Source organism: Orbicella franksi, chromosome 3 (genome assembly GCF_964199315.1).
Source record: "Orbicella franksi chromosome 3, jaOrbFran1.1, whole genome shotgun sequence".
Classification (NCBI taxonomy): Eukaryota; Metazoa; Cnidaria; class Anthozoa; order Scleractinia; family Merulinidae; genus Orbicella; species Orbicella franksi.
The window spans coordinates 26,696,876-26,716,513 of record NC_138147.1 but is presented as its reverse complement, the minus strand read 5'-3'; the positions used below and the strand labels follow the sequence as shown (position 1 = coordinate 26,716,513).

General features: G+C 39.2%; 1 protein-coding gene, 1 long non-coding RNA gene and 1 pseudogene across 3 annotated transcripts in view; 2 read left to right on the top strand and 1 right to left on the bottom strand.

Moving 5' to 3' along the window:
- LOC145482927 (uncharacterized) overlaps nt 1–19,638 on the top strand; it is a 123,483-nt gene that overhangs the window by 46,187 nt on the left and 57,658 nt on the right. The gene's annotated exons all lie outside the window — the stretch shown is intronic.
- On the top strand, nt 8,710–14,984 carry LOC145480478 (alpha-N-acetylgalactosamine-specific lectin-like). The gene is made up of 4 exons (XM_081458727.1): nt 8,710–8,779; nt 12,943–13,208; nt 13,989–14,106; nt 14,554–14,984. Exons 1-4 carry the CDS (start codon nt 8,710–8,712, stop codon nt 14,982–14,984), a joined length of 885 nt encoding a protein of 294 aa, XP_081314853.1.
- LOC145480476 (EGF-like repeat and discoidin I-like domain-containing protein 3) overlaps nt 18,478–19,638 on the bottom strand; it is a 49,461-nt pseudogene continuing 48,300 nt past the window's right edge. The window contains exon 5 of the transcript XR_014048517.1: nt 18,478–18,873. The product of XR_014048517.1 is annotated as an EGF-like repeat and discoidin I-like domain-containing protein 3 (transcript). The remainder of the gene's footprint in view (nt 18,874–19,638) is intronic.

Here is a 19,638-nt window from a genome sequence, read left to right as displayed (position 1 = left end):
GTTATTTGAGAGCGCAAAGAAGAGGTATTAAAGACGGCAAACAGTCTTTATAAGAACAAAAACTCCATGTTTAATTCGATATGGCAAGCACATGGTTCGAGAGTCATGTGACTATGCATGACGTCACACCGTTCCTTTTTTCAAAAAGGCAAATGTTAGAATTAACGAACTTAAACGGGCTTATGACATACAAGCTTTCCATGATTAACTGAACGACTAAAGTCAATGTCTCTAAACTTTCTAATAAAGAACTACTGAAAACTGAATGACTGTCTGTTAACTTGACTTAAGCTTTGCGCGGTAACAATGAAACAGCTTAGGCAAACGGTTATTTTCTAAAGGCCTTATTTAACTGTAACAATGTTCTGTAAGTACTGTGGGGCCCGAGAAACTCGTCCACTCCTGGTCACAGCTGTTGGTTTAACTGGGTCTGATGGTAGCTCCTGGTTCTGTTTGCTTGAGTTGACTAGCAAAGTTGTCTTGGACTGGTTGACCTGTAAGCTGGGGTCTTAATGGTTCAGCTGCGGCAGGCGGTGTGTTAGGGTGGTTGTCCTGCGGTGGTCGCACTGAACTGGTTTCAGAAGTCTGAACAAATTGTTCCTTAGACTGTCGGAGGTGTCTACGGTTTCTTCTGTACAGTCTACTGTCTTCTGTTCCGACTTCGTAAGAACGGATATCAACCTGGTCTTCAACTCTTGCCTTAAACCATTTTCGCTCTCCATTGCCTGGTTTAGGGGCTACTCGGACGACTTCTCCGGTCTGTAAAGGCGGGAGCCCCTTGGTATTTTGATTGCAATACTTGGCTTGTTTGGGCTTCTGCTTGAGAAGTTTCTTCTTCACATCTCCTTGGACCTTTGGCTTTAACTGGTAACTGGTGGTGGGAAGCAGTGTTCTTGTTCTGCGTCCAAACATCCTTTGGGCGGGGGAGCTAGACATTCCTCCAGAAGGAGTGTTTCTCCAGTCAAGCAGGGATAAGTAGGGATCTGTGCCTACTTGCTTAGCTTTCTTCATGATGGATTTTGCTGTCTTGATGGCATTTTCAGCCTTGCCATTGCTCTGGGGATAGCCAGGTGAACTTGTGATGACTTCAAACTCGTAGCTGGCCTCAAACTCTCTGAATTCTTGAGAACTGAACGACATGTTGTCGCTGATTAGCTGATTTGGGATTCCATGGACTGAAAACTGCTTGCGGAGTATCTTAGCTATCCTCTTTGCGGTCTTAGTTTCTAGTCTATCTACTTCGAAGTAACTTGAATAGTAGTCAACCACACAGAGGTAGTCTGTACCATGAAGTGTGAAAACATCTGGACAGATCTTTTGCCAAAGTCGATCAACAACCTCATGAGAGATGAGAGGCTGTCTTGCTTGGTTTGACTGCTGAGATTAACAGATTTCACGCTTCGAAATGTGGTCAGTTAGGTCGGAACTCATTCCTGGCCAATACACGGTTTCTCTTGCTCGTCGGAGGCAACTTTGAACTCCGGTGTGGGCTCCATGCAACTTCTCTTTAATCTTTGTGCGCAGGCTCAAGGAAATGACACAGTGCTAACATTTGAAGATTAGACCATCCTGTGCTAATCTCTAACTAGGAAATACGGATGGAGACATGTGGAGACTTCCTTCTTCGTGTCAGGCCATCCTCTGATGATGGTTTTCTTCAGCTGTTAAAGAGTGTCATCTTGAGCTGTTTCTGCTTGAATTTCCCTCAGCTGGGGCTCTGAGATCGGGAGAAAATCGGTTGCATCGATAGTTTCAGCTTCCTCTTCAGCCTTGGACTGGATGGTGCTCTTGTGGAAGGCTCTAGATAGATTGTCAGCTAGGTACATTTCAGAGCCAGGCTTGTACGTTAGGTCAACATCGTACTGCTGGAGTCCTAACAAAAGTCTCTGGACACGCTTTGGAGCTGAAGCGACAGGCTTCTTGTAAATCGATACCAGAGTTTTGTGGTCAGTCCACAAAATCACCCGTCTTCCAAATGTGTAGTGGTGATTGTGTTCTAGCCCGAAGACCTAAGCTAGAAGTTCTTTCTCAATCCGAGAGTATCCCTGTTCTGCTGGGGTGAGTAGGCGGCTTGCATATGTAACTGGTTGGCCCTCTTGCAATAAAGCAAATCCGAGGCCGTTTTGCGATGCATCACCTTGTCCTTTAGTTTGGGCTTGTGGGCTGAAATACTTGAGGAATGGGGCTTGTGTAACCGCCACTTTGAGAGACTTAAAGACATGTTCTTGTTGCTGGGTCCACCGCCACTCAGCGTCCTTGTGCGTAAGCTTGCCGAGAGGCTGACATAACTCAGACAGGTTACTGGGGAACTTCGAAAGGTACTTGACCATACCAATGAGCCGCTGGACACCCTGAACATCAACGGGAGTTTCCATGTTCACTATGGCATCAATCTTCCTGGGGTCAGGTCTGACTCCTTCGCTGCTTAACACCCAATGAATGTCACTTGTTGGCATTTGAAGTCGAACTTTGCTTTGTTTAATTTAATGTTCCTCTCTCTGCATCTCTGAAATACACGTACAAGGTTTACATCATGATCCTTATCTGCGTCTTCCTTAGTGTCCCCCTGACCAGCAATCAGTAGATCATCTGCTATTCTATAGATACCAGACAATCCTTGCAAGTTTTGATCAAGCTTCTGCTGGAAGTATTCAGGCGTAGGGCTGATTCCATAAGGCATTCTTAACCAACGATGTCGGCCCCATGGTGTCTGAGAGGTAGTGAGGCGGTTCGACTCGTCATCTAACTCTATCTGGGGAAAGCCATCATTCAAATCTGCTTTGGAGAAAACTCGTGTTTTCCCAAGTTCTGGCAGAATGTCACCAACCACAGGTAGGGGGTAGTGAATTCGATGGAGTGCCTCGTTCAGGGGTCTTAGGTCGATACAGACTCTGACTATCCCATTCGATTTTGCCATGACAACTGCGCTGGACACCCACTTAGTCGGCTCTTCTACTTTCGTTAGGACACTAACATTTATGCGACAGTCAATTTCTTCTTTAAACTTTCCTTTCAGAGCTACTGGTACTCTGCGGGGAGGCATGACCACAGGGGAGACTGAGTCATCTACTTCAAGGTGTAACTTTCCTTCCATTCTTCCGAGTCCCTTGAAGATGTCCGCAAAGTCAGTTAACACTTGCTCTTTAGTGAGAGAGCTACTCTGAGAGGTGGCGAGAGCTTCATTGTCGCTCACCAGCTGGATATTGTGGTGTTGGACCACAAGAAGACCCATTTGTTGCGCTGCACGAGCTCCTATTAACGGCGTGTAGTTACCATCCACTACAACAAACTCGGCGTTATACCTCTTTCTTGTCCTAGGATTACGCATGCTCACTCTTGCCGTTCCAAGTACTGAGATTTGCTACTTGTTGTAAGCTGTCAGTAGCTTGTTTGATATCTGGATCTCTGCAACTTCTAGAAGGTATTTCTTTGAAAGAACATTGCACGATGCACCAGAGTCAATCTGCATTCTTACAGGTTTCCCTTTTATCTCCATAACTGCATAGATCATTGTTAGGAAAATCAGTCACAGAATTGATAACTTCAGAAGTACTCACATTATCATCTTCGGTGGAGAGCTCTACAGATAAAATTTTCTCTTCCAATGAGAGACCGGTTTCGACAAAGGACACTTTCTTTCGAGAGGTTTCCTTCGAGCTTGACTTCGGAGCATTTGGTTTCTTCTTTCTGTGAGCTAGTTTTCTTCTCATGAAGATGACACTTGCTAGCGACGTGATTCTCTTTCTTGCAATTCTTGCAAACTTTACCTTTATTTCTTTCATGAGACTTGCCACAGAATTTACAGTCGTCAACCATACGGGCGTTTGACTTGTCAGAAGACGATTTGAGTACGTTGACGTCGCTTGATTCGTTGTTTTGGTTTGTCATGGCTTGCATTTGCCATTTAGTCGCTTCGGCTGCTCGGCAGCTATCAAAACATTTATCCTAGGTTAATTTCGGTTCCTGAAGAAGCTTTTTCCTCAGACTATTGTCCCTGATACCACAAACTAAACGATCGCGAATTAAGTCTTCCTTTAATTAGCCAAACTCACAGGTCTCGGCAAGCGTGCGAAGTGCTGTTGTGTAGGCATCAATCGACTCGTCAGACTCTTTTAGAGGATTGTTGAACCTGTATCTTTCGTAAATTACGTTCGTCTTGCCTATGTAGTAATTTTGCCACAATTCGAGGACTTTGTCGATGTTTTGCCTGTCATCATCCGACGGAAACGGCAATCCAGTGTGTATTTTCAAAGCATCTGGACCGATACACGTGATAAACGTGGCGACGCGAAGCGATGAAGGTTGTTTTTCCAACCCCGTGACAATTTCGTACGCTTTCCAAATCTCTATCCACTTTTTCCAGTGGGCTGCTAGGTTTCCTTTCGAGTGGAATTTCTGCGGAAGCGATACTTTGGCAATCAACCTTGTAAACGGCGGAGTATTGCCGGGAGCAGTAGCAGCTTCTGCTTCACCTGGCATGTTCGCGGGTTATAAAAACAATGGCGGCGCGTTGACACAATCTTCACTCAATTGGGATCTCGAAAGCTGGAAATATCTCCACAGAGGCTTTCAACAATACGACGTCATCCCACTTCTGATACCATGTAATGTTACGCTATTCGAGAGCGTAAACAAGAGGTAACAAAGACGGCAAACAATCTTTATAAGGACGACAACTCCATGCTTAATTCAACACGGCAAGCACATGGTCCGAGAGTCATGTGACTACACATGACGTCACACTCTTCTAAGGGGACTTCTTAAGACTGAACATAAAATACCGGTATCTTGTGTTCACAAATAAATTATCACAAAACCTTAAGATATATCACACCAGTGCAAACCATTTAATATTTCGTCACTTTCAGGTCTCTCAGGTACGTTCTTTCACTAATTAATTAACGTCACTTCAAAATATGTTCATTAAGAAGATATAAAAGAATTATCCTGCTGTTGCTTTAAAGGGGTGGGGCTTTATCTGCCCATATGATACATGTTATATACTTGTACTTAAACCATCAATGCTGTCGACGTTCTCGTTCCTAGTCCTAAGTTTATAAATTAAAACATGATTACTTCTTTCTGCTTATTTATACCTGAATTTTTAACACGAGATACATGTTGAGTTACCTCTCACTTACCTGAATAGGCCAGTGGACCCAAGCCAAAAAGAATCCACACGAAAATTCTTAAGACTTTGAAGGGGATCATACGTGCTTCGCGATTTCAAAATTGGTCACTTGTCTCCGAATTGAGCATTGTGAAATAACTGAAAAGCTAAATTGAAGAGGCATAATTAAAATGAATAATTCAGTCATGTGTTGCAGTTTGTCCAACTAATCGACATCACGTAGGTCGATTGAAAACTTTCTGCAAATAGTTAGTCCTTTGCTTTTTCAGTTTGTTTTCTTAATCTTTCGCTTCGGTGACACTTCAAGGCCTCCAACAGAATTCTAAGAGCTTGTCATTAACATTGTTTCTTTTGGGGAGTTGCCATTCTGACGTCACCGATTAAAATAATTACCAACGGCACGATCACCTTGTTTTCAGGCGATCTTTACATTTAAGACAACATTTACTTGAAAACTATATACATATATCATATATTACTTCAAGAGCTGGAAGGTTAATATTAATTTTCAAAGTGTTAGCAATAAACGGATGTTTTTGTTGCAGATGATTTTCTGTGAAGAAAGCGTTTATATTTGTATTGTCACAGCAGACTTATGTATTTTTGCTGTTAGCGTCATTCAAGCGTCAGTAAATTAAATTAATTAGACAGTGAAGAAAATAGACGTGGTTGCTTTGACAACTGAAAAAATTACCACAAAAGTTAGAATTTACCTGTTACACTATAGAGAATATTAACATCAAAGACATTGAGCAAAGCGACAAAGGAAGGATGGCCTCGATCAAAGTCTTTGTATTTCTCATGTGGATTTTGTTTGGATTAGTTTCCATTGTGTATGCTGGTAAGTTTTATTCTTAATTACTTTCATAACTCTTGTTGAAGGCTCGGCAACAGTTAATAATAATAAACGAAATCGCTCAACACAATAACGCACCTTACCGAGACCGAAATATTTAATATTAGTTAAATTTTAAAATATCCTAACCCAAAAGCCCTCCAAGGGTAGAGAGGAACAGATGAATTTATATGCAGTGAAAGAAGTCTTAAGTTACATTGGGACCTTAGATCTATGAATTATAACTGCACTAGTAATTTTGAATAAACTTAAACAAAAACCTCCTTGGTGTAGGGGCACTTCTAGCGCATTTAGCAGAACAGGTCTCTTTGAAAAATGAGATATTTATTAAACCCAGAAGTGACGTTCCCATGCCACAGGAATGATTTCAATTATCATGACATTGCGCAAATCAACTTTTATTGATTGGGCTGATAGTTAATTCTCTGAAATAGCTAGAAAAACATGGTACAGGGCATCACAAGTGTTCCCCTTAAATCTGTGGAACTTTTTAATTTTTTTTGTTTGTTTTCGTCTGCACCTCATGCCTACTGGCGGTGGCAGCTCGTACCTACTTGTGTTTTAATAATTAGTGTGAATATAAATATGAGCCAGCAGCAAATGTTAGTGAGCAAGCCGGACTGTCTGAATCCCATAATCTCCGTTATATTTCTTTGCCGCAACAAATAAACATAATTAAGGAAAGTACTTTTTTGCGAAAAGAGGAAATGTGAGAGCGTGTGAGCGTGAGCGCAGGTAACTAGGCAAAATACGCCACCTGCAATAATATTATATTTTATTTTAACATAAAATAATACACGGGCGATTGCCTCAAGATCCCTAATGGCTCATCTAGGGAGCTATAATCTACATTAAACCTATAATAAATATTGCATAAAACGTACAACAGTTTTTAAAGACATGTTTCGGCATGGTTATGCCATCTTCAGTTTAATAGAGTGACTAATGATACGTGACACAAGTTATATACTACAAAATATGAATAAATTATTTACAATATGCATTACAAAACAGTGGAAACGGAAATTACAGAGTTAAAAAGGTGTTGAAGTGATGTAACTGTTTGTTAAGGTCAGGTTTGTTCTTACCAATATAAAAGGCTTCTTTAAGTTTAAGATCAATAGAGCTATTCGCTGAGTCTAAGATGCGAAAACAAGAAGGTGTGTACATGCCCCTGCATGAAGAAAATTGAGAAAGATGTTTAAAAATATGCGAGTTTTTATCGCTTACTGTATGTTCTTTAATCCTGGTAGAAAAATGGCGACTGGTTTCACCAATATAACAGGAATTACATCCCGCACAAGTAAATTGATAAACTACCATGGATTTTAGAGCATCAGGAGTACGATCTTCAAAACTGAACATATTCTTGATTTTGAAAGAAGTAAAAACTAATTTGATATTAAGATCCGTTTCACAAAAACGTTTAAGTAATTGCCGTAGTTTGAGTTCCGTTATTCTAGAGTACTGGCCGATAAAAGGAAGCTTAAAATAGCGTATATTGTTTTCATCATTAACGTTGCGGCTTTTTTGATCAGAAGGCTTGTTAAGATACCGCTTGAAGGTTTTTTCAATGATGTGTGAAGGAAACGAGTTACGTTTTAGAGTGTCCGAAAGCTTGATCAAATCGTTTTCAAAACCGGAAGAAGTGTTGTTGATTTTATAAGTTCGGTCAATGAGAGTACGGACAAGGCCAATTTTATAGCGAAACGGAGTGAAACTAAAAAAAAATTGTTAAGAGACCAGTGTACGTTTTTTTATGAAAAACTGAAAAAACGCAGTCATGCGAAGAGTTGTCAATCAGAACATCCAAAAAGGAAAGTTTACCGTCGTTCTGTTTCTCGAAAGTAAATTTGATGTTGGGATGTTGAGAATTGATGAATTCAAAGAAAGACATGGCATCCCGCTCATTTTTAAAGACGCAAAAAGTATCGTCAACATAACGCCTATAGAGTAAGATGTCGGCCTTGTTAAAATTATTTAGCCATGTTTCTTCGTGAAATCCAAGAAAAAGATTAGCTAAAATAGGTGCTAAAGGGGAGCCCATAGCTACCCCATCGACTTGATCATAAAATTTACCATTGAAAAGAAAATGAGTCCTTTTTAACTCTGTAATTTCCGTTTCCACTGTTTTGTAATGCATATTGTAAATAATTTATTCATATTTTGTAGTATATAACTTGTGTCACGTATCATTAGTCACTCTATTAAACTGAAGATGGCATAAGCATGCCGAAACATGTCTTTAAAAACTGTTGTACGTTTTATGCAATATTTATCATTATTGCTAGTATTACGACCTTATGGAAACCTATAATAATTGCAATGACGACACGTATAGCTCAAAAATAAATATTTTTTTACGAGAACTGCAGGAATTCTCGCGCTATCACTAGTTAGTTTTCTTCGTCGTTGTGCGGACAGACGGATGAATTCATATCCACTTTCTAAGCGTCAGAAAAAATCACTCATTGTACGTCAAAGGCAATGCGAGCAGCGGCATGCAGAAAGCAAATTTCCCCTAGGGAGAGCATAGAAACGGTGATATCAAAAGAAATGATGTTTTAAAACATTTGACTGCAGTTGCAAAGAGAGGATAATATAGTGCACAAACATCTCCTCGTCATCCAGCTTGAATTAGAGAGGGATATCTATCAAGAAACTTAATCTAAAGGCAACAAGAAGAGAAAAAGACTAAAGATCTTATACACCCTTTTTGTTAATGGCTGACAATCAAGTTGATAATTCAAAAGAATCTTCACGCTTAAGGAAGGCTCCTGTTGTTCCAATTGGTAACTATTCGTTGAAAATTGTTTTTACTCGTGCCCACGTTTGGCACAACACTATTTCATTTGCTCAGGTATACGTGAGGCAGTAGTTATAGAGATACACATTCGATTACGCGAGTTATCAGGCAAACGTTTCGTCGTCCTTTGGGAAGAAATTTGGCTATTCCATGCAGATATTGTAATATTGATTACTGCAATATTTTTTCTGAAGAAAATAGATAAGCTCCACAAACAAATCCCATATAAAAAACAGCCTCAGGATAAATTACCATAAGTATACCTACCAACGAATAAACCAAATATCGATCAAGGTCATTTTTATTAAGTCGAAAGACGAACGTGCAATTAGTGACCAATTTTCGACGTTTTTCTTCGTTTTGAGGCGCACACTTTAAAGTGCTACTGTGACGAAAAATCAATTCTACGTTTCCTTTGCATTTCGAAATTATATAATTGAATCACTAAGCGACAGAAGTTTTAAGCCTTTATTTGAAAAAAAGATACCTGTTTATTTTGACTGAAATTTTCCTAATTAATGGTCTGCGATTACTAACTTTAAAATCTCGAGAGAGGTGGATCGAGGATAAGATGACTTCAAAGACTCACTAGTTTGAAAATGCAATGCGTGTGCACGCGCCTAATTAAATCTGCAGCACGGGAGTTTCGAACTTTCAGACTTTTAAACGCGTGTTTTGCATATACAATAGGCTGCGTTTACACGCTGCAACAGACCAATTTCGATATATTAAAATTCAGCCCAACAAAATAGACTTCAGCACGAGTCTCTGGAGAGTAAACCCCACAAACTCTGTATTCCCCAGAGCCTCGTACTGAGGTCTATTGTTTAAGGCTGAATTTTAATACATCGAAATTGGTCTATTTTAAGCTACTGAGTTTTTGATGTCATCTTACCCTCGATCCAACTCTCTGAGGTCCAATCGGTCAAACTGTTTTTACATGGTTCTCTTAGACATACGCAAAAATGGGTTCCTACTGAAACGTGAGTGGGTAAAGAGTTTAAGAGTGGCTGCCTGTAAAAATCAGACAAATTCTTAATTTCGCGGCAAGGGTCGAAAATTCGATTTCGCTCATATTCTTGTGGAGATAGGCTAGGGCATGACAAAAACTACTGGATAGTTTTTTTGGCAAAATATCCTTTTATTTCAAAGAAATATGCAAATTACCAACTTCCGTTAAAATCGTCATTTGACGCACCATTTTCTTAAGCCAGTTTGAGAGCCTCGCATGCAAAACCACATCATTCTTCCGTCTTTAAAGCACTCAAATATTTTTGTCCAATGTTTAAATGTGTACTGGGTTGGTTTTAGGGAATGTTGCGTTGTCTTTTTGGGTGCAAAATAATTAAATTTCGAAGACAGGTATTTCATTCACTTAAAAGTACCTCGTGAATATAATTGATTTTCACCATGTGCGAAACCTTTAAATGGATTAAGCTTCTGGTGATTGAATCGCAGAAGGATGATCTACAGATTCCTGTAAAAATTTCTTTGGGCAAATGATTGTGAGCGACGTGAGAGCTTTTCAAAGTACGTCCAAAATGCAAATATTTGACCATCCGTCGTCAAATTTCAATTTACGGGTTAGACGTATATTTTAGCAAGCGCCACATGACTTGACCCATAATAAGTTGAAATAGACACAGAGCTGGTAATTTCGAAATGTTCTAACCTTATTTGTTGCAAAAGGCAGGTCCAAAGCCGATTTGACGTGTTTCTAGTCGATCTCTCACCATTCGTCGTACATAAAGCAGAAGTTTGCTTTTGTTTACACAAGGTTAACGTCCGATGTACATCGCCAACTGTCAACCTATTATTCGTCGAATACCATGGATCTGTGACCATCTTTCTGCGCATATGAACATCACTGCATCTAAAATGGCTGAGTCATTTGTAGGTAGTTGCTTGCTTTGCCATGCGCCAAAATAATGCGTTTGATCGATTGCTGACCATTGCTGATAAGCGTGTCGGCGCAGCACAATCTTACAGCCGTTATTTGTTCCTCACGCAATGCTGTCACGGCATATGCTGCATATTTTGATCCATTTTGTATAGAGCACTCTCAGAATAAATGAAACAATTTAATCATTGTTCATCTGTTTGTTCATATATATAATAATATGTGTATATTTATATAATCGTATTCTATAGTGTACGTGGCCTTGGTCCAAATCACGTTTGTTGTATGTTTTGATGTTTCAGACAACAGCTGATAAAGCTAGTGCCAGTACTCACTAGAATTTTAAAAAAATCGCCATGAAACAAATTATAGATCAATGAAGCAAGAACTAGCTGAAATGAAAATAGGAAATCACAACGTGTCTAATTCATGAGAAAAACAGACTAAATTTAATTAGTAATTACGCAAGTAAATAGCCCTGGCCATGCCATTTTATTTGGCGTATTTTGTTTGCCTAGTGGCGAGGCATCGGTATGTTTGTGACAGAAAATAGAGGACTGTTGTCAATACAGTCCAAAATTATTGTCAGTAAAATATTGTAAATAAAACACCTATTGACCGGTTACCTCCTCGGCCACCATTTGGTCGTTCCGATAAGAGTTTCACTATTGTCTTTACCCCTATCATAGGGGTAAAGACAATTCAGCGGCCACCCAAAATTTAAACACTTTGTCTTGGAAAGGGCGATGGTAGATAAGGGTCCGAAATTGAAGGTGCATGACGAGTGATAATTCAAATACACGTCTATCATGATTGTCTTGAATTGACTCCACGTTCACCAAGAAATTTATAACCCGATGGTGAAAAATTAAATATTCAGGGTACACCTCTATTTAAGCGGCTAGCCCCATAGTAAGCGGTCACCACCCATTTCCCCGGGGGTAGCCCACTGTATTACATGTAAATCAAAAATAATTGCACAGCCAGCGCGAAAAGACCTAGGTATGAGTTTAGCGTTACAGTATTACGCAGGCCATGTAGGTAGCGGTGGTCGAGTAAAAGATATCAACAGGGGCAATGGTAAACTATTCATTCTTCTCATTTCTTAATTTAATCTCTTCCTACTCAACATGATTGTGTGCTCCCAGCGGTACCCAGCTTTACGGAGCCTTATGTATTAGGATAGAAATTGTCCTACCCCTACCCCCTAAAATGGGATGAGAGTATTGCGTGACGAAAAAGGAACCGCTGCAAGCAAGGATTCAAGCCATCAAACCATGATGATCAAACGTAATATTTTGGTGTAGTGCAAAGCAAGCAACTATCTACAAATGACTTACCCGTTTTTGACTTAGATGCAGTGGTAATCATATGTGTCGAAAGAGAGTCACAGATTCATGGTATTCGACCATTAAATAAGTTGACAGTTGGCGATGTACATCGGACGTTATGTAAACAAAAGCAAACTTCTGCTTTAGGTGCGACGAATGGTGAGAGAAACACGTCAAATCGACTTTGGACCTGTCTTTACAGCAAATGAGGTTAGAACATCTCGAAATTATCAGCTCTGTGTCTATTTCAACTTATTATAGGTCAAGTCATGTGGCGCTTGCTAAAATATACGTCTAACCCGTAAATTGAAATTTGACGACGGATGGTCAAATATTTGCATTTTGGACGTACTTTGAAAAGCTCTCGCGTCGCTCACAATCATTTGCCCAAAGAAATTTTTACAGGAATCTGTAGATCATCCTTCTGCGATTCAATCACCAGAAGCTTAATCCATTTAAAGGTTTCGCACATGGTGAAAATCAATTATATTCACGAGGTACTTTTAAGTGAGTGAAATACCTGTCTTCGAAATTTAATTATTTTGCACCCAAAAAGACAACGCAACATTCCCTAAAACCAACCCAGTACACATTTAAACATTGGACAAAAATATTTGAGTGCTTTAAAGACGGAAGAATGATGTGGTTTTGCATGCGAGGCTCTCAAACTGGCTTAAGAAAATGGTGCGTCAAATGACGATTTTAACGGAAGTTGGTAATTTGCATATTTCTTTGAAATAAAAGGATATTTTGCCAAAAAAACTATCCAGTAGTTTTTGTCATGCCCTAGCCTATCTACCATGAAAATATGAGCGAAATCGAATTTTCGACCCTTGCCGAGTTATTTTCCATTTTTATGGACAGGGACTCTTAAAGCTATAACATTGTAAAATATGTCTACCTGATTATTTTCTGCAGTGTTCGAGACGGAATATGACCGCATCTTAATATTCAAGGAACCATTGTCGAACAGAGCACTCGAGGGTCACTTGATAAGAACGGAGAAAGTGTCCGATGAGGGAAGCTGCCGACTGAAGTGTTACTTGGAGCCAAACTGTGTGTCAGTCAATGTGGGACCCTTAGATAAAGGATCACACATTTGTGAGTTGAACAATGACACATATGAAAGTCCATCTCATCGTGAGTTGGTGGAGAGACAGCTTTACACTTACCATGCTGTTGAGGTACATGTTTAACTACTGTAGATTGTTTGACATACTTTGTTATGACTTGGGCATGTCTGTTCCCACTTGCTTACTTTCGTGGTACTTAAATCAAATCTCGATTATATTTTCGATTGGAGTTTTTTTTTTTTTTTTTTACTGACACTGCGGTGAAGTTTTCTCTTTATATTTTTTGGCCCTCTAAGTTTGAATAACTTAAACTGCAGAAAACATAACCAGTGAAAAACATTTTCATACAAGGAAAATTTATACTTTGGTTAACCCTTAATCCTAAGTTAAAGTTAACCAGCTTCCGAATCAATACTTACATATGAACAACCCGGCCTTGATTACCGTAACGGCTAACGCAGCTTAAGACCACGACCCAATCGTCACAACAGTACTTGGGAGGCGGTAAAGTTAAAAAAAGCGACCTCAACGAGCCCTAAGTTTAAGTCCGTGATATGGTCACGTGATACTGGTCAGCGGATGACTTGTTTGACAGGTGTCAATTAACCGTAACATGGATATCCAATATCAAAGATGTACGCTGTAAACCAAGGGTGTATGTCTCGGTCAACGTATTAGCTGGAATTGTCGTTGTGCATACACGCTCACGAGCAATACCGCTAACCATTTTTATTATGAGAGAGGCGATTCACTGGTTTCTCTGAGTATGGGAGTCTGCTTGGCATTCCTTCGGGCCGTCGGAGCTCTGCCACAATGTGTGAAACACTAAAAAAGAGTTTTGTTTCCAGTAATTACGCATAACCTTATGTTAATTTTTTTTTTTTTTTTCAGAATTTTTGCCATCCCAGTCCTTGCCCTGGGAAATATGCCTTATGCCAAGTAGGGTTTACCGACAAAGGATACAAATGCGACTGCCGTGAGGAGTATAGAGGGGAACAGTGTAAAGAAGGTATTTTGATATGTTGTTATCCTCGTAAAAATGAGCGAATCTCAATGTAACAATATCGTACACGGAAATGAAGATTAGTCTGTATCAGTTTAAACACATATAACGTATTATTTTAAAGAGAGATTAACTCGTAAAAAGCCCTAGAGCAAGCTGAAGTTTTATCACCTATTCGGTAAGATATTGCTTTTTCAACGCACATCACGTGTGTAATGTCGGCTTGTAAAGGACAAAATAAACACGTGACTGTGTAACACCTTCAAAGTTTTTATCTACAGCCTTGAAAACTTTGTAATTCTAGGAATATTTCAACTGAAAAAAAAACAAAGGAAGTAAGTAAAATAGATATAATGTCCCATAAACAAATCTGAACATATTCCTGTCTATTATTGTCGTCAAAGTTGTTGGAAGTAAGGTGACAAAGGTGTAAATTTTATATTCTTCCTTTAGGTTTTATTCCCGGTGGAGGGCCACTTTCTGGTTCATGTTACAAGGCATTTACTGCGCCCGAGACCTGGAACAATGCAGAGGCCAAATGCAAAAGACTCGGAACCCAGTTGGTAAAAATCGAATCAGCAGAGGAGAACGACTTCCTTACAAGGACCTTCCTCAAGGCACTTGAAGGGACTTACTGGATCGGACTGAGTGATCAGATGATAGAAGGCAAGTGGATCTGGACGGATGAAAGCTTACTTGGAAAATATACCAACTGGGGGAAAAGTAACCCTAACAACCTCGGAGATAATCAAGATTGTGGACATATTTTAAAGGGAAGTTTCCAGTTGCAATCGCATTATTTCCGTGGTTATGATGATGGAGAGTGGAATGATTTGGAATGCTCTTTTGCACTGGGATATATTTGTGAGCAGTTGTCTCCCTAATCAAGGGCCAGGGGGATTTTTAGACAGTTGTCTAGCTTGTTAATAATGCGTTGACAGAAAAAAAAAAAAAAAAAAGGCTTACTAATGTATATTAAAAGCATTTGTACTGTGTTAGTTTACAGGTGATTACAGGCTCGTTTGTCATTATTTTATTGGGAATTCATTTCATTTAAGATCAGCAGAAAGTGAGGAAGGTTTAAAGGTAGCAGGGGTAGCACATTTGAAAAAAAAATGTCCCTTATTTCATTATTTGCATCAGAGATCCGACAGCGAATCTCCAAATTTTCCGAAATGATAAAACGATGTACACTGTCTGCTGATTTGCAGCAAGATTAACAGAGATAGATTGAGTGAATTAGTGAAATTTGCACCCTTAAAAATATCTGAATGCCAATAAATTGGCAATCAGAAGTAGCAATACTTCTAAATGCCAATGAATTGGCATTCAGAAATAAAAACGCAAAACTGATAGTGAATATTCCTTTCCTTAATTAGCAGACTGACCACAGCTCTTTTACTTTACTTGCTCCCCCCTCCCCCCCCCCCCCCTTTTTCAGTAAAATCCTTTAGAAATGTTTTAAGCATAGGTTAAAGCTATTGATTTTTGTAAAAACCAAGAAACTGAAAATTGTGGAACATTTCACCTGAGGAAACTATCCATATCGCAATTAATGTGGCTCAAAACAGTTTCGAACACTTCAACTCCAGCACTCATTTCAATTATTGTGCTGAGACGTGGCATTTTGGGAAGAAGCGCGCGTCCGATAAATTAGAGAAAGTCAACGACAGCTCCTCATACGAAATTTTGTTAAAACGGTGTGGCCAGCAAACACTGTCGAATCAGAGACTTGCTGCGGTACTGACTACAATGTATAAAGTAGTTAATAAGCAGAGGGCGTCGACATTCACCTGCCATTTATTAAAACGAAGAGAAAGTCATTATAATCTTCGAGAATTCCAACTAGATGCAATTGTGGCATTGCCAAAAGTAAATACAACCAAGTATGGATTAAAATCGATAAGTTGTCAAGGGCTAGGCTATGGAACGCACTACCAAGCGGATACAGGCAAATAAGTAACTATAAACTGTTCAAGAAAAGTATTACTTAACGTGGAGCTGGCCAGCTGCTGCACCTAGAAGTTTGATCCATATTAATATGTTTTAAGATTTCTCTTTGTTAAATTATTTGTATATTCTATCGATTTTAACAGTAATCATGCATATGCATTTTTAGTATTATTCAGTTTAATTTATTATATTTCTTTTTTATGTTGTGACTAGTCCTGTAAGGTAGCTTTGTATGTAGCTAAGAGTCCGTGACTTAAATAAAGTCTTACTTATTTTACTTTTTACTTCTAGGTCTTTTAAAAACATAATTACCGCGCATGCTGAAATTTAACCCCCAAGCCCCAATTGCGCGAAATTTTGTTAAACCACTGGCACCCTCGTGTCCCATAGGGAACGAGAGGCAACCCTCTCCTCGGGAAGGTAGTACCAGTCGACGAAAGTTCTTAGAAAATATGAGTACTTAAAAACGTCCTTCTTAGCCTGTGGGATTAAGACCTGAATTGTTTGATTACATTGATCAATAATTGTCTGCTATTTGTCGGAGACTGCTCGAAATGATAAAAGTGTAATTTACGTTTACGAGAGATAAATTTCGGCACTGGTTTCATTAAGGACTGTATCTATCTTTATTTCGGTTTCAACTCCATTCAATGTTTACATTCACTCGTTTGATTGTAGCTCTATTCTCTTAATCGCCTAGATTACAATCATAAGCCAGCGTTTACATTAATGTCTAACAAAGATTACTCATGTCAGTCTTGTCTTTTCAAACACATAGATTACACATCAATCATTTCCAACAATCTCTAGCACAAAGATCATGGCTGCCATTCAGTTTCAAAAAGACATCAATTCATGGTGAATTTGTTCCGTTTCTGGTCAAAATAATGCAGTCGTTCTCGAAATGCGCCAAGAACTTCAAGATTAAGATATTAAATGAAATGTTAAAGGTAGAGTAAACTATTGTTAGTTTTTAGCAATTTGTCTAGAACATAATTATAGAAATGGGAATAGTCTTAGACTCAAAGGCGCAATGCAGTGAAATCCAGATTTTTCGAAGCCTTGATCGATATTTTACACTCGATTTTGCGGACCTCTCCATTTCTCGAAACAATTTCCGCTCCATAGATGCTTTGAAAAATTGGAAGTCCAATTTTTTTTTTTTTTTTTTTTTTTTCTATTTCCAGCAATGGAAATGTGTTATTTGGATGTCAACTTTTCGAACTAACGACGGTCATATTAGTGTCCCTATAAAGCATATAGCTAGTGTGTGTGTGTGTATTATATTACGATTTTGTAATAATTTACCTGGTTTGTTGATATGTACTGACTGTAATATTTACTTATCTCAAAGCCTTGGCTATTCCGCTTTTCGAAAAATTATGCTTAAAATTGTATTATATGGCGTCAGTGCGAACCTAAGCTTTATGTTCTGTGGTCCGTGAATTCGAAATTTACATTAGGCTGAGTGCCGAAAGTAACACGGGTTTTCTTTGGTTTTGCATTACTACCTCTACGCTACTCTCTCAACCAATGAGATTTAGACTAAGAACCAATCGTGACTTGAATACATCTATGCAACACGCATTGCAACATTGGAGCCATTTAGCACCAGGGTTTACGCGTTATCGGCAAACCGTAAACGGCAGTTTCATCTAGGCGTTTGACGTTTGACGCTATGGCCTCTACCGGTTTAGTTATAAAACCATGAAAGAACTATTTCGCTTGAAGAAGCCGCCATATTGAATTTTCGGACAACAGCATTCGGTTTGATTTTCAAATGGCAATTAAAAGACCTATTTTCACTCGTTCCTAAAGTTTACGTCTAAAAATGTACTAAAAAGATTGGTTTACATAACGTTCTTATCGTTACGTGACATCAACAAAAACTAAAGATAAACAAAGAAGAAGAAAAAAAACAAAAACAAAAACAAAAACAAAACAAAACAAAAAACAAAAACAAAACAAAACAAAAAACAAAAACAAAACAAAACAAAAAACAAAAACAAAACAAAACAAAGCAAAGCAAAGCAAAGCAAAGCAAAGCAAAGCAAAGCAAAGCAAAGCAAAGCAAAACACAACACAACGCAACGCAACGCAACGCAACACAGCACAGCACAGCACAGCACGGCACGGCACGGCACGGCACGGCACGGCACGGCACGGCACGGCACGGCACGGCACGGCACAGCACAGCACAGCACAGCACAACACAACAAAACAAAACAAAACAAAACAAAAACAAAAACGTACGTAAAGTTCTCGGCATTAAAAGCCCGCGTTGAGAACTCCGAACGCAACCGCAGGGCTTGATCACCTGACTTCTAGTGGTTTGTCATTTGAGGTTTCCGCTGCTGGAAATCGTAGTGATATATGCCACTAATATCCACGGAAGGACTGGATATATTTTTCAGGCTACCTAGCTCAATGTTTTTGTTCACATATAAATCTATGTTAAGACAAACACGGCCCATCGTGCCACAAAACAAGATATAAGCCGACACAATCTTGGTTGAGAGAAGAATCATCTGGTTGATTGGGTGCCCAGCTTTGATACGGGCCCAATGAGCTTCCGTCAGACCACTGCCAGTCGGGTTTCGACTTCAATATCGTTCAGGCCGATCCAGTGCCATCGAGCGCTTGAGTTCGTGTTCAAGTCTTTAAGTAGGGATTTAATGAAAAGGCTTTCATCTTTGCATTCAATCTTCGCCAGATGAGCATCCATTGACCTGCAAAATCCTTCTGCGTGTTTCCAAGACTTTTCTCCTGAGAATACAGTATACATTGAGGTTTCAAATTGCTTCCAGTAAGCAGGGCATCCTATTGAAGAATAAAGTGGTAGTTAGCAAAACCTTTTTTTTTTTCTTTCTGTTTGAGTATATTATACCTGCGTTGCATAGAGATTTAAATCATAAAATAATGAGGTTCACTATTTTCCTTACTCCGCCTTACACGCGGATGCATCCCATATAGCATTATCTTCGACAATCATGTCGTAGATCTAAAATCCGTAGCGTTTACTCGCAATATATATCGTGCACTAAACTATATATATATGTATATATATAACCAAAAAATGGAGTGAAATTCTCATCTACTACAAAGTGCTCAAAAGCTGAACTAGAGCGGGAATAACAGTAAAAACTCAAGAGCTAGGTTATATGGTCATTTAATCGCTACTCCGAGTTTCAGGCGACTGCCAGAAAAAAACGGTTACATTCAAAGATATTTGAAAATACAGAACAATACAATTACATACTAGATGTGTTGCGTGTCACGTGGCGCGTCACGCGGGATCTTAATCGCTAATTAGATGATAACATTTTTCAGCAAGAATTTCCTAGCATGTCTGCAACACGATGCAAGCTCATTTCTGCTGTTCAGAGTTGACATTCCCGGTTTACATAAGATGAAAAATTTCTCCCACAAACACAAATTACATCTCTTGGTAACATTCGAATAAGACCTAGCCTGTTTAACTATGCGCCACTTTACAATTTACAAATTTTGCAAATCAGAATGTCGGCTCAGCAGCGGGGTTTCATTATGAACTAAAGTGTCAGTATGGGATGTTTAGTCGAGATG

Excerpts from the sequence above, each read along its gene's own strand:
- LOC145480478 (XM_081458727.1), top strand. The coding sequence starts at position 8,710 with ATGGCTGACAATCAAGTTGATAATTCAAAAGAATCTTCACGCTTAAGG. Across the intron at positions 8,780-12,942 it reads GGCTCCTGTTGTTCCAATTG|TGTTCGAGACGGAATATGAC; the intron begins GTAACTATTCGT and ends TATTTTCTGCAG. Across the intron at positions 14,107-14,553 it reads AGGGGAACAGTGTAAAGAAG|GTTTTATTCCCGGTGGAGGG; the intron begins GTATTTTGATAT and ends TTCTTCCTTTAG.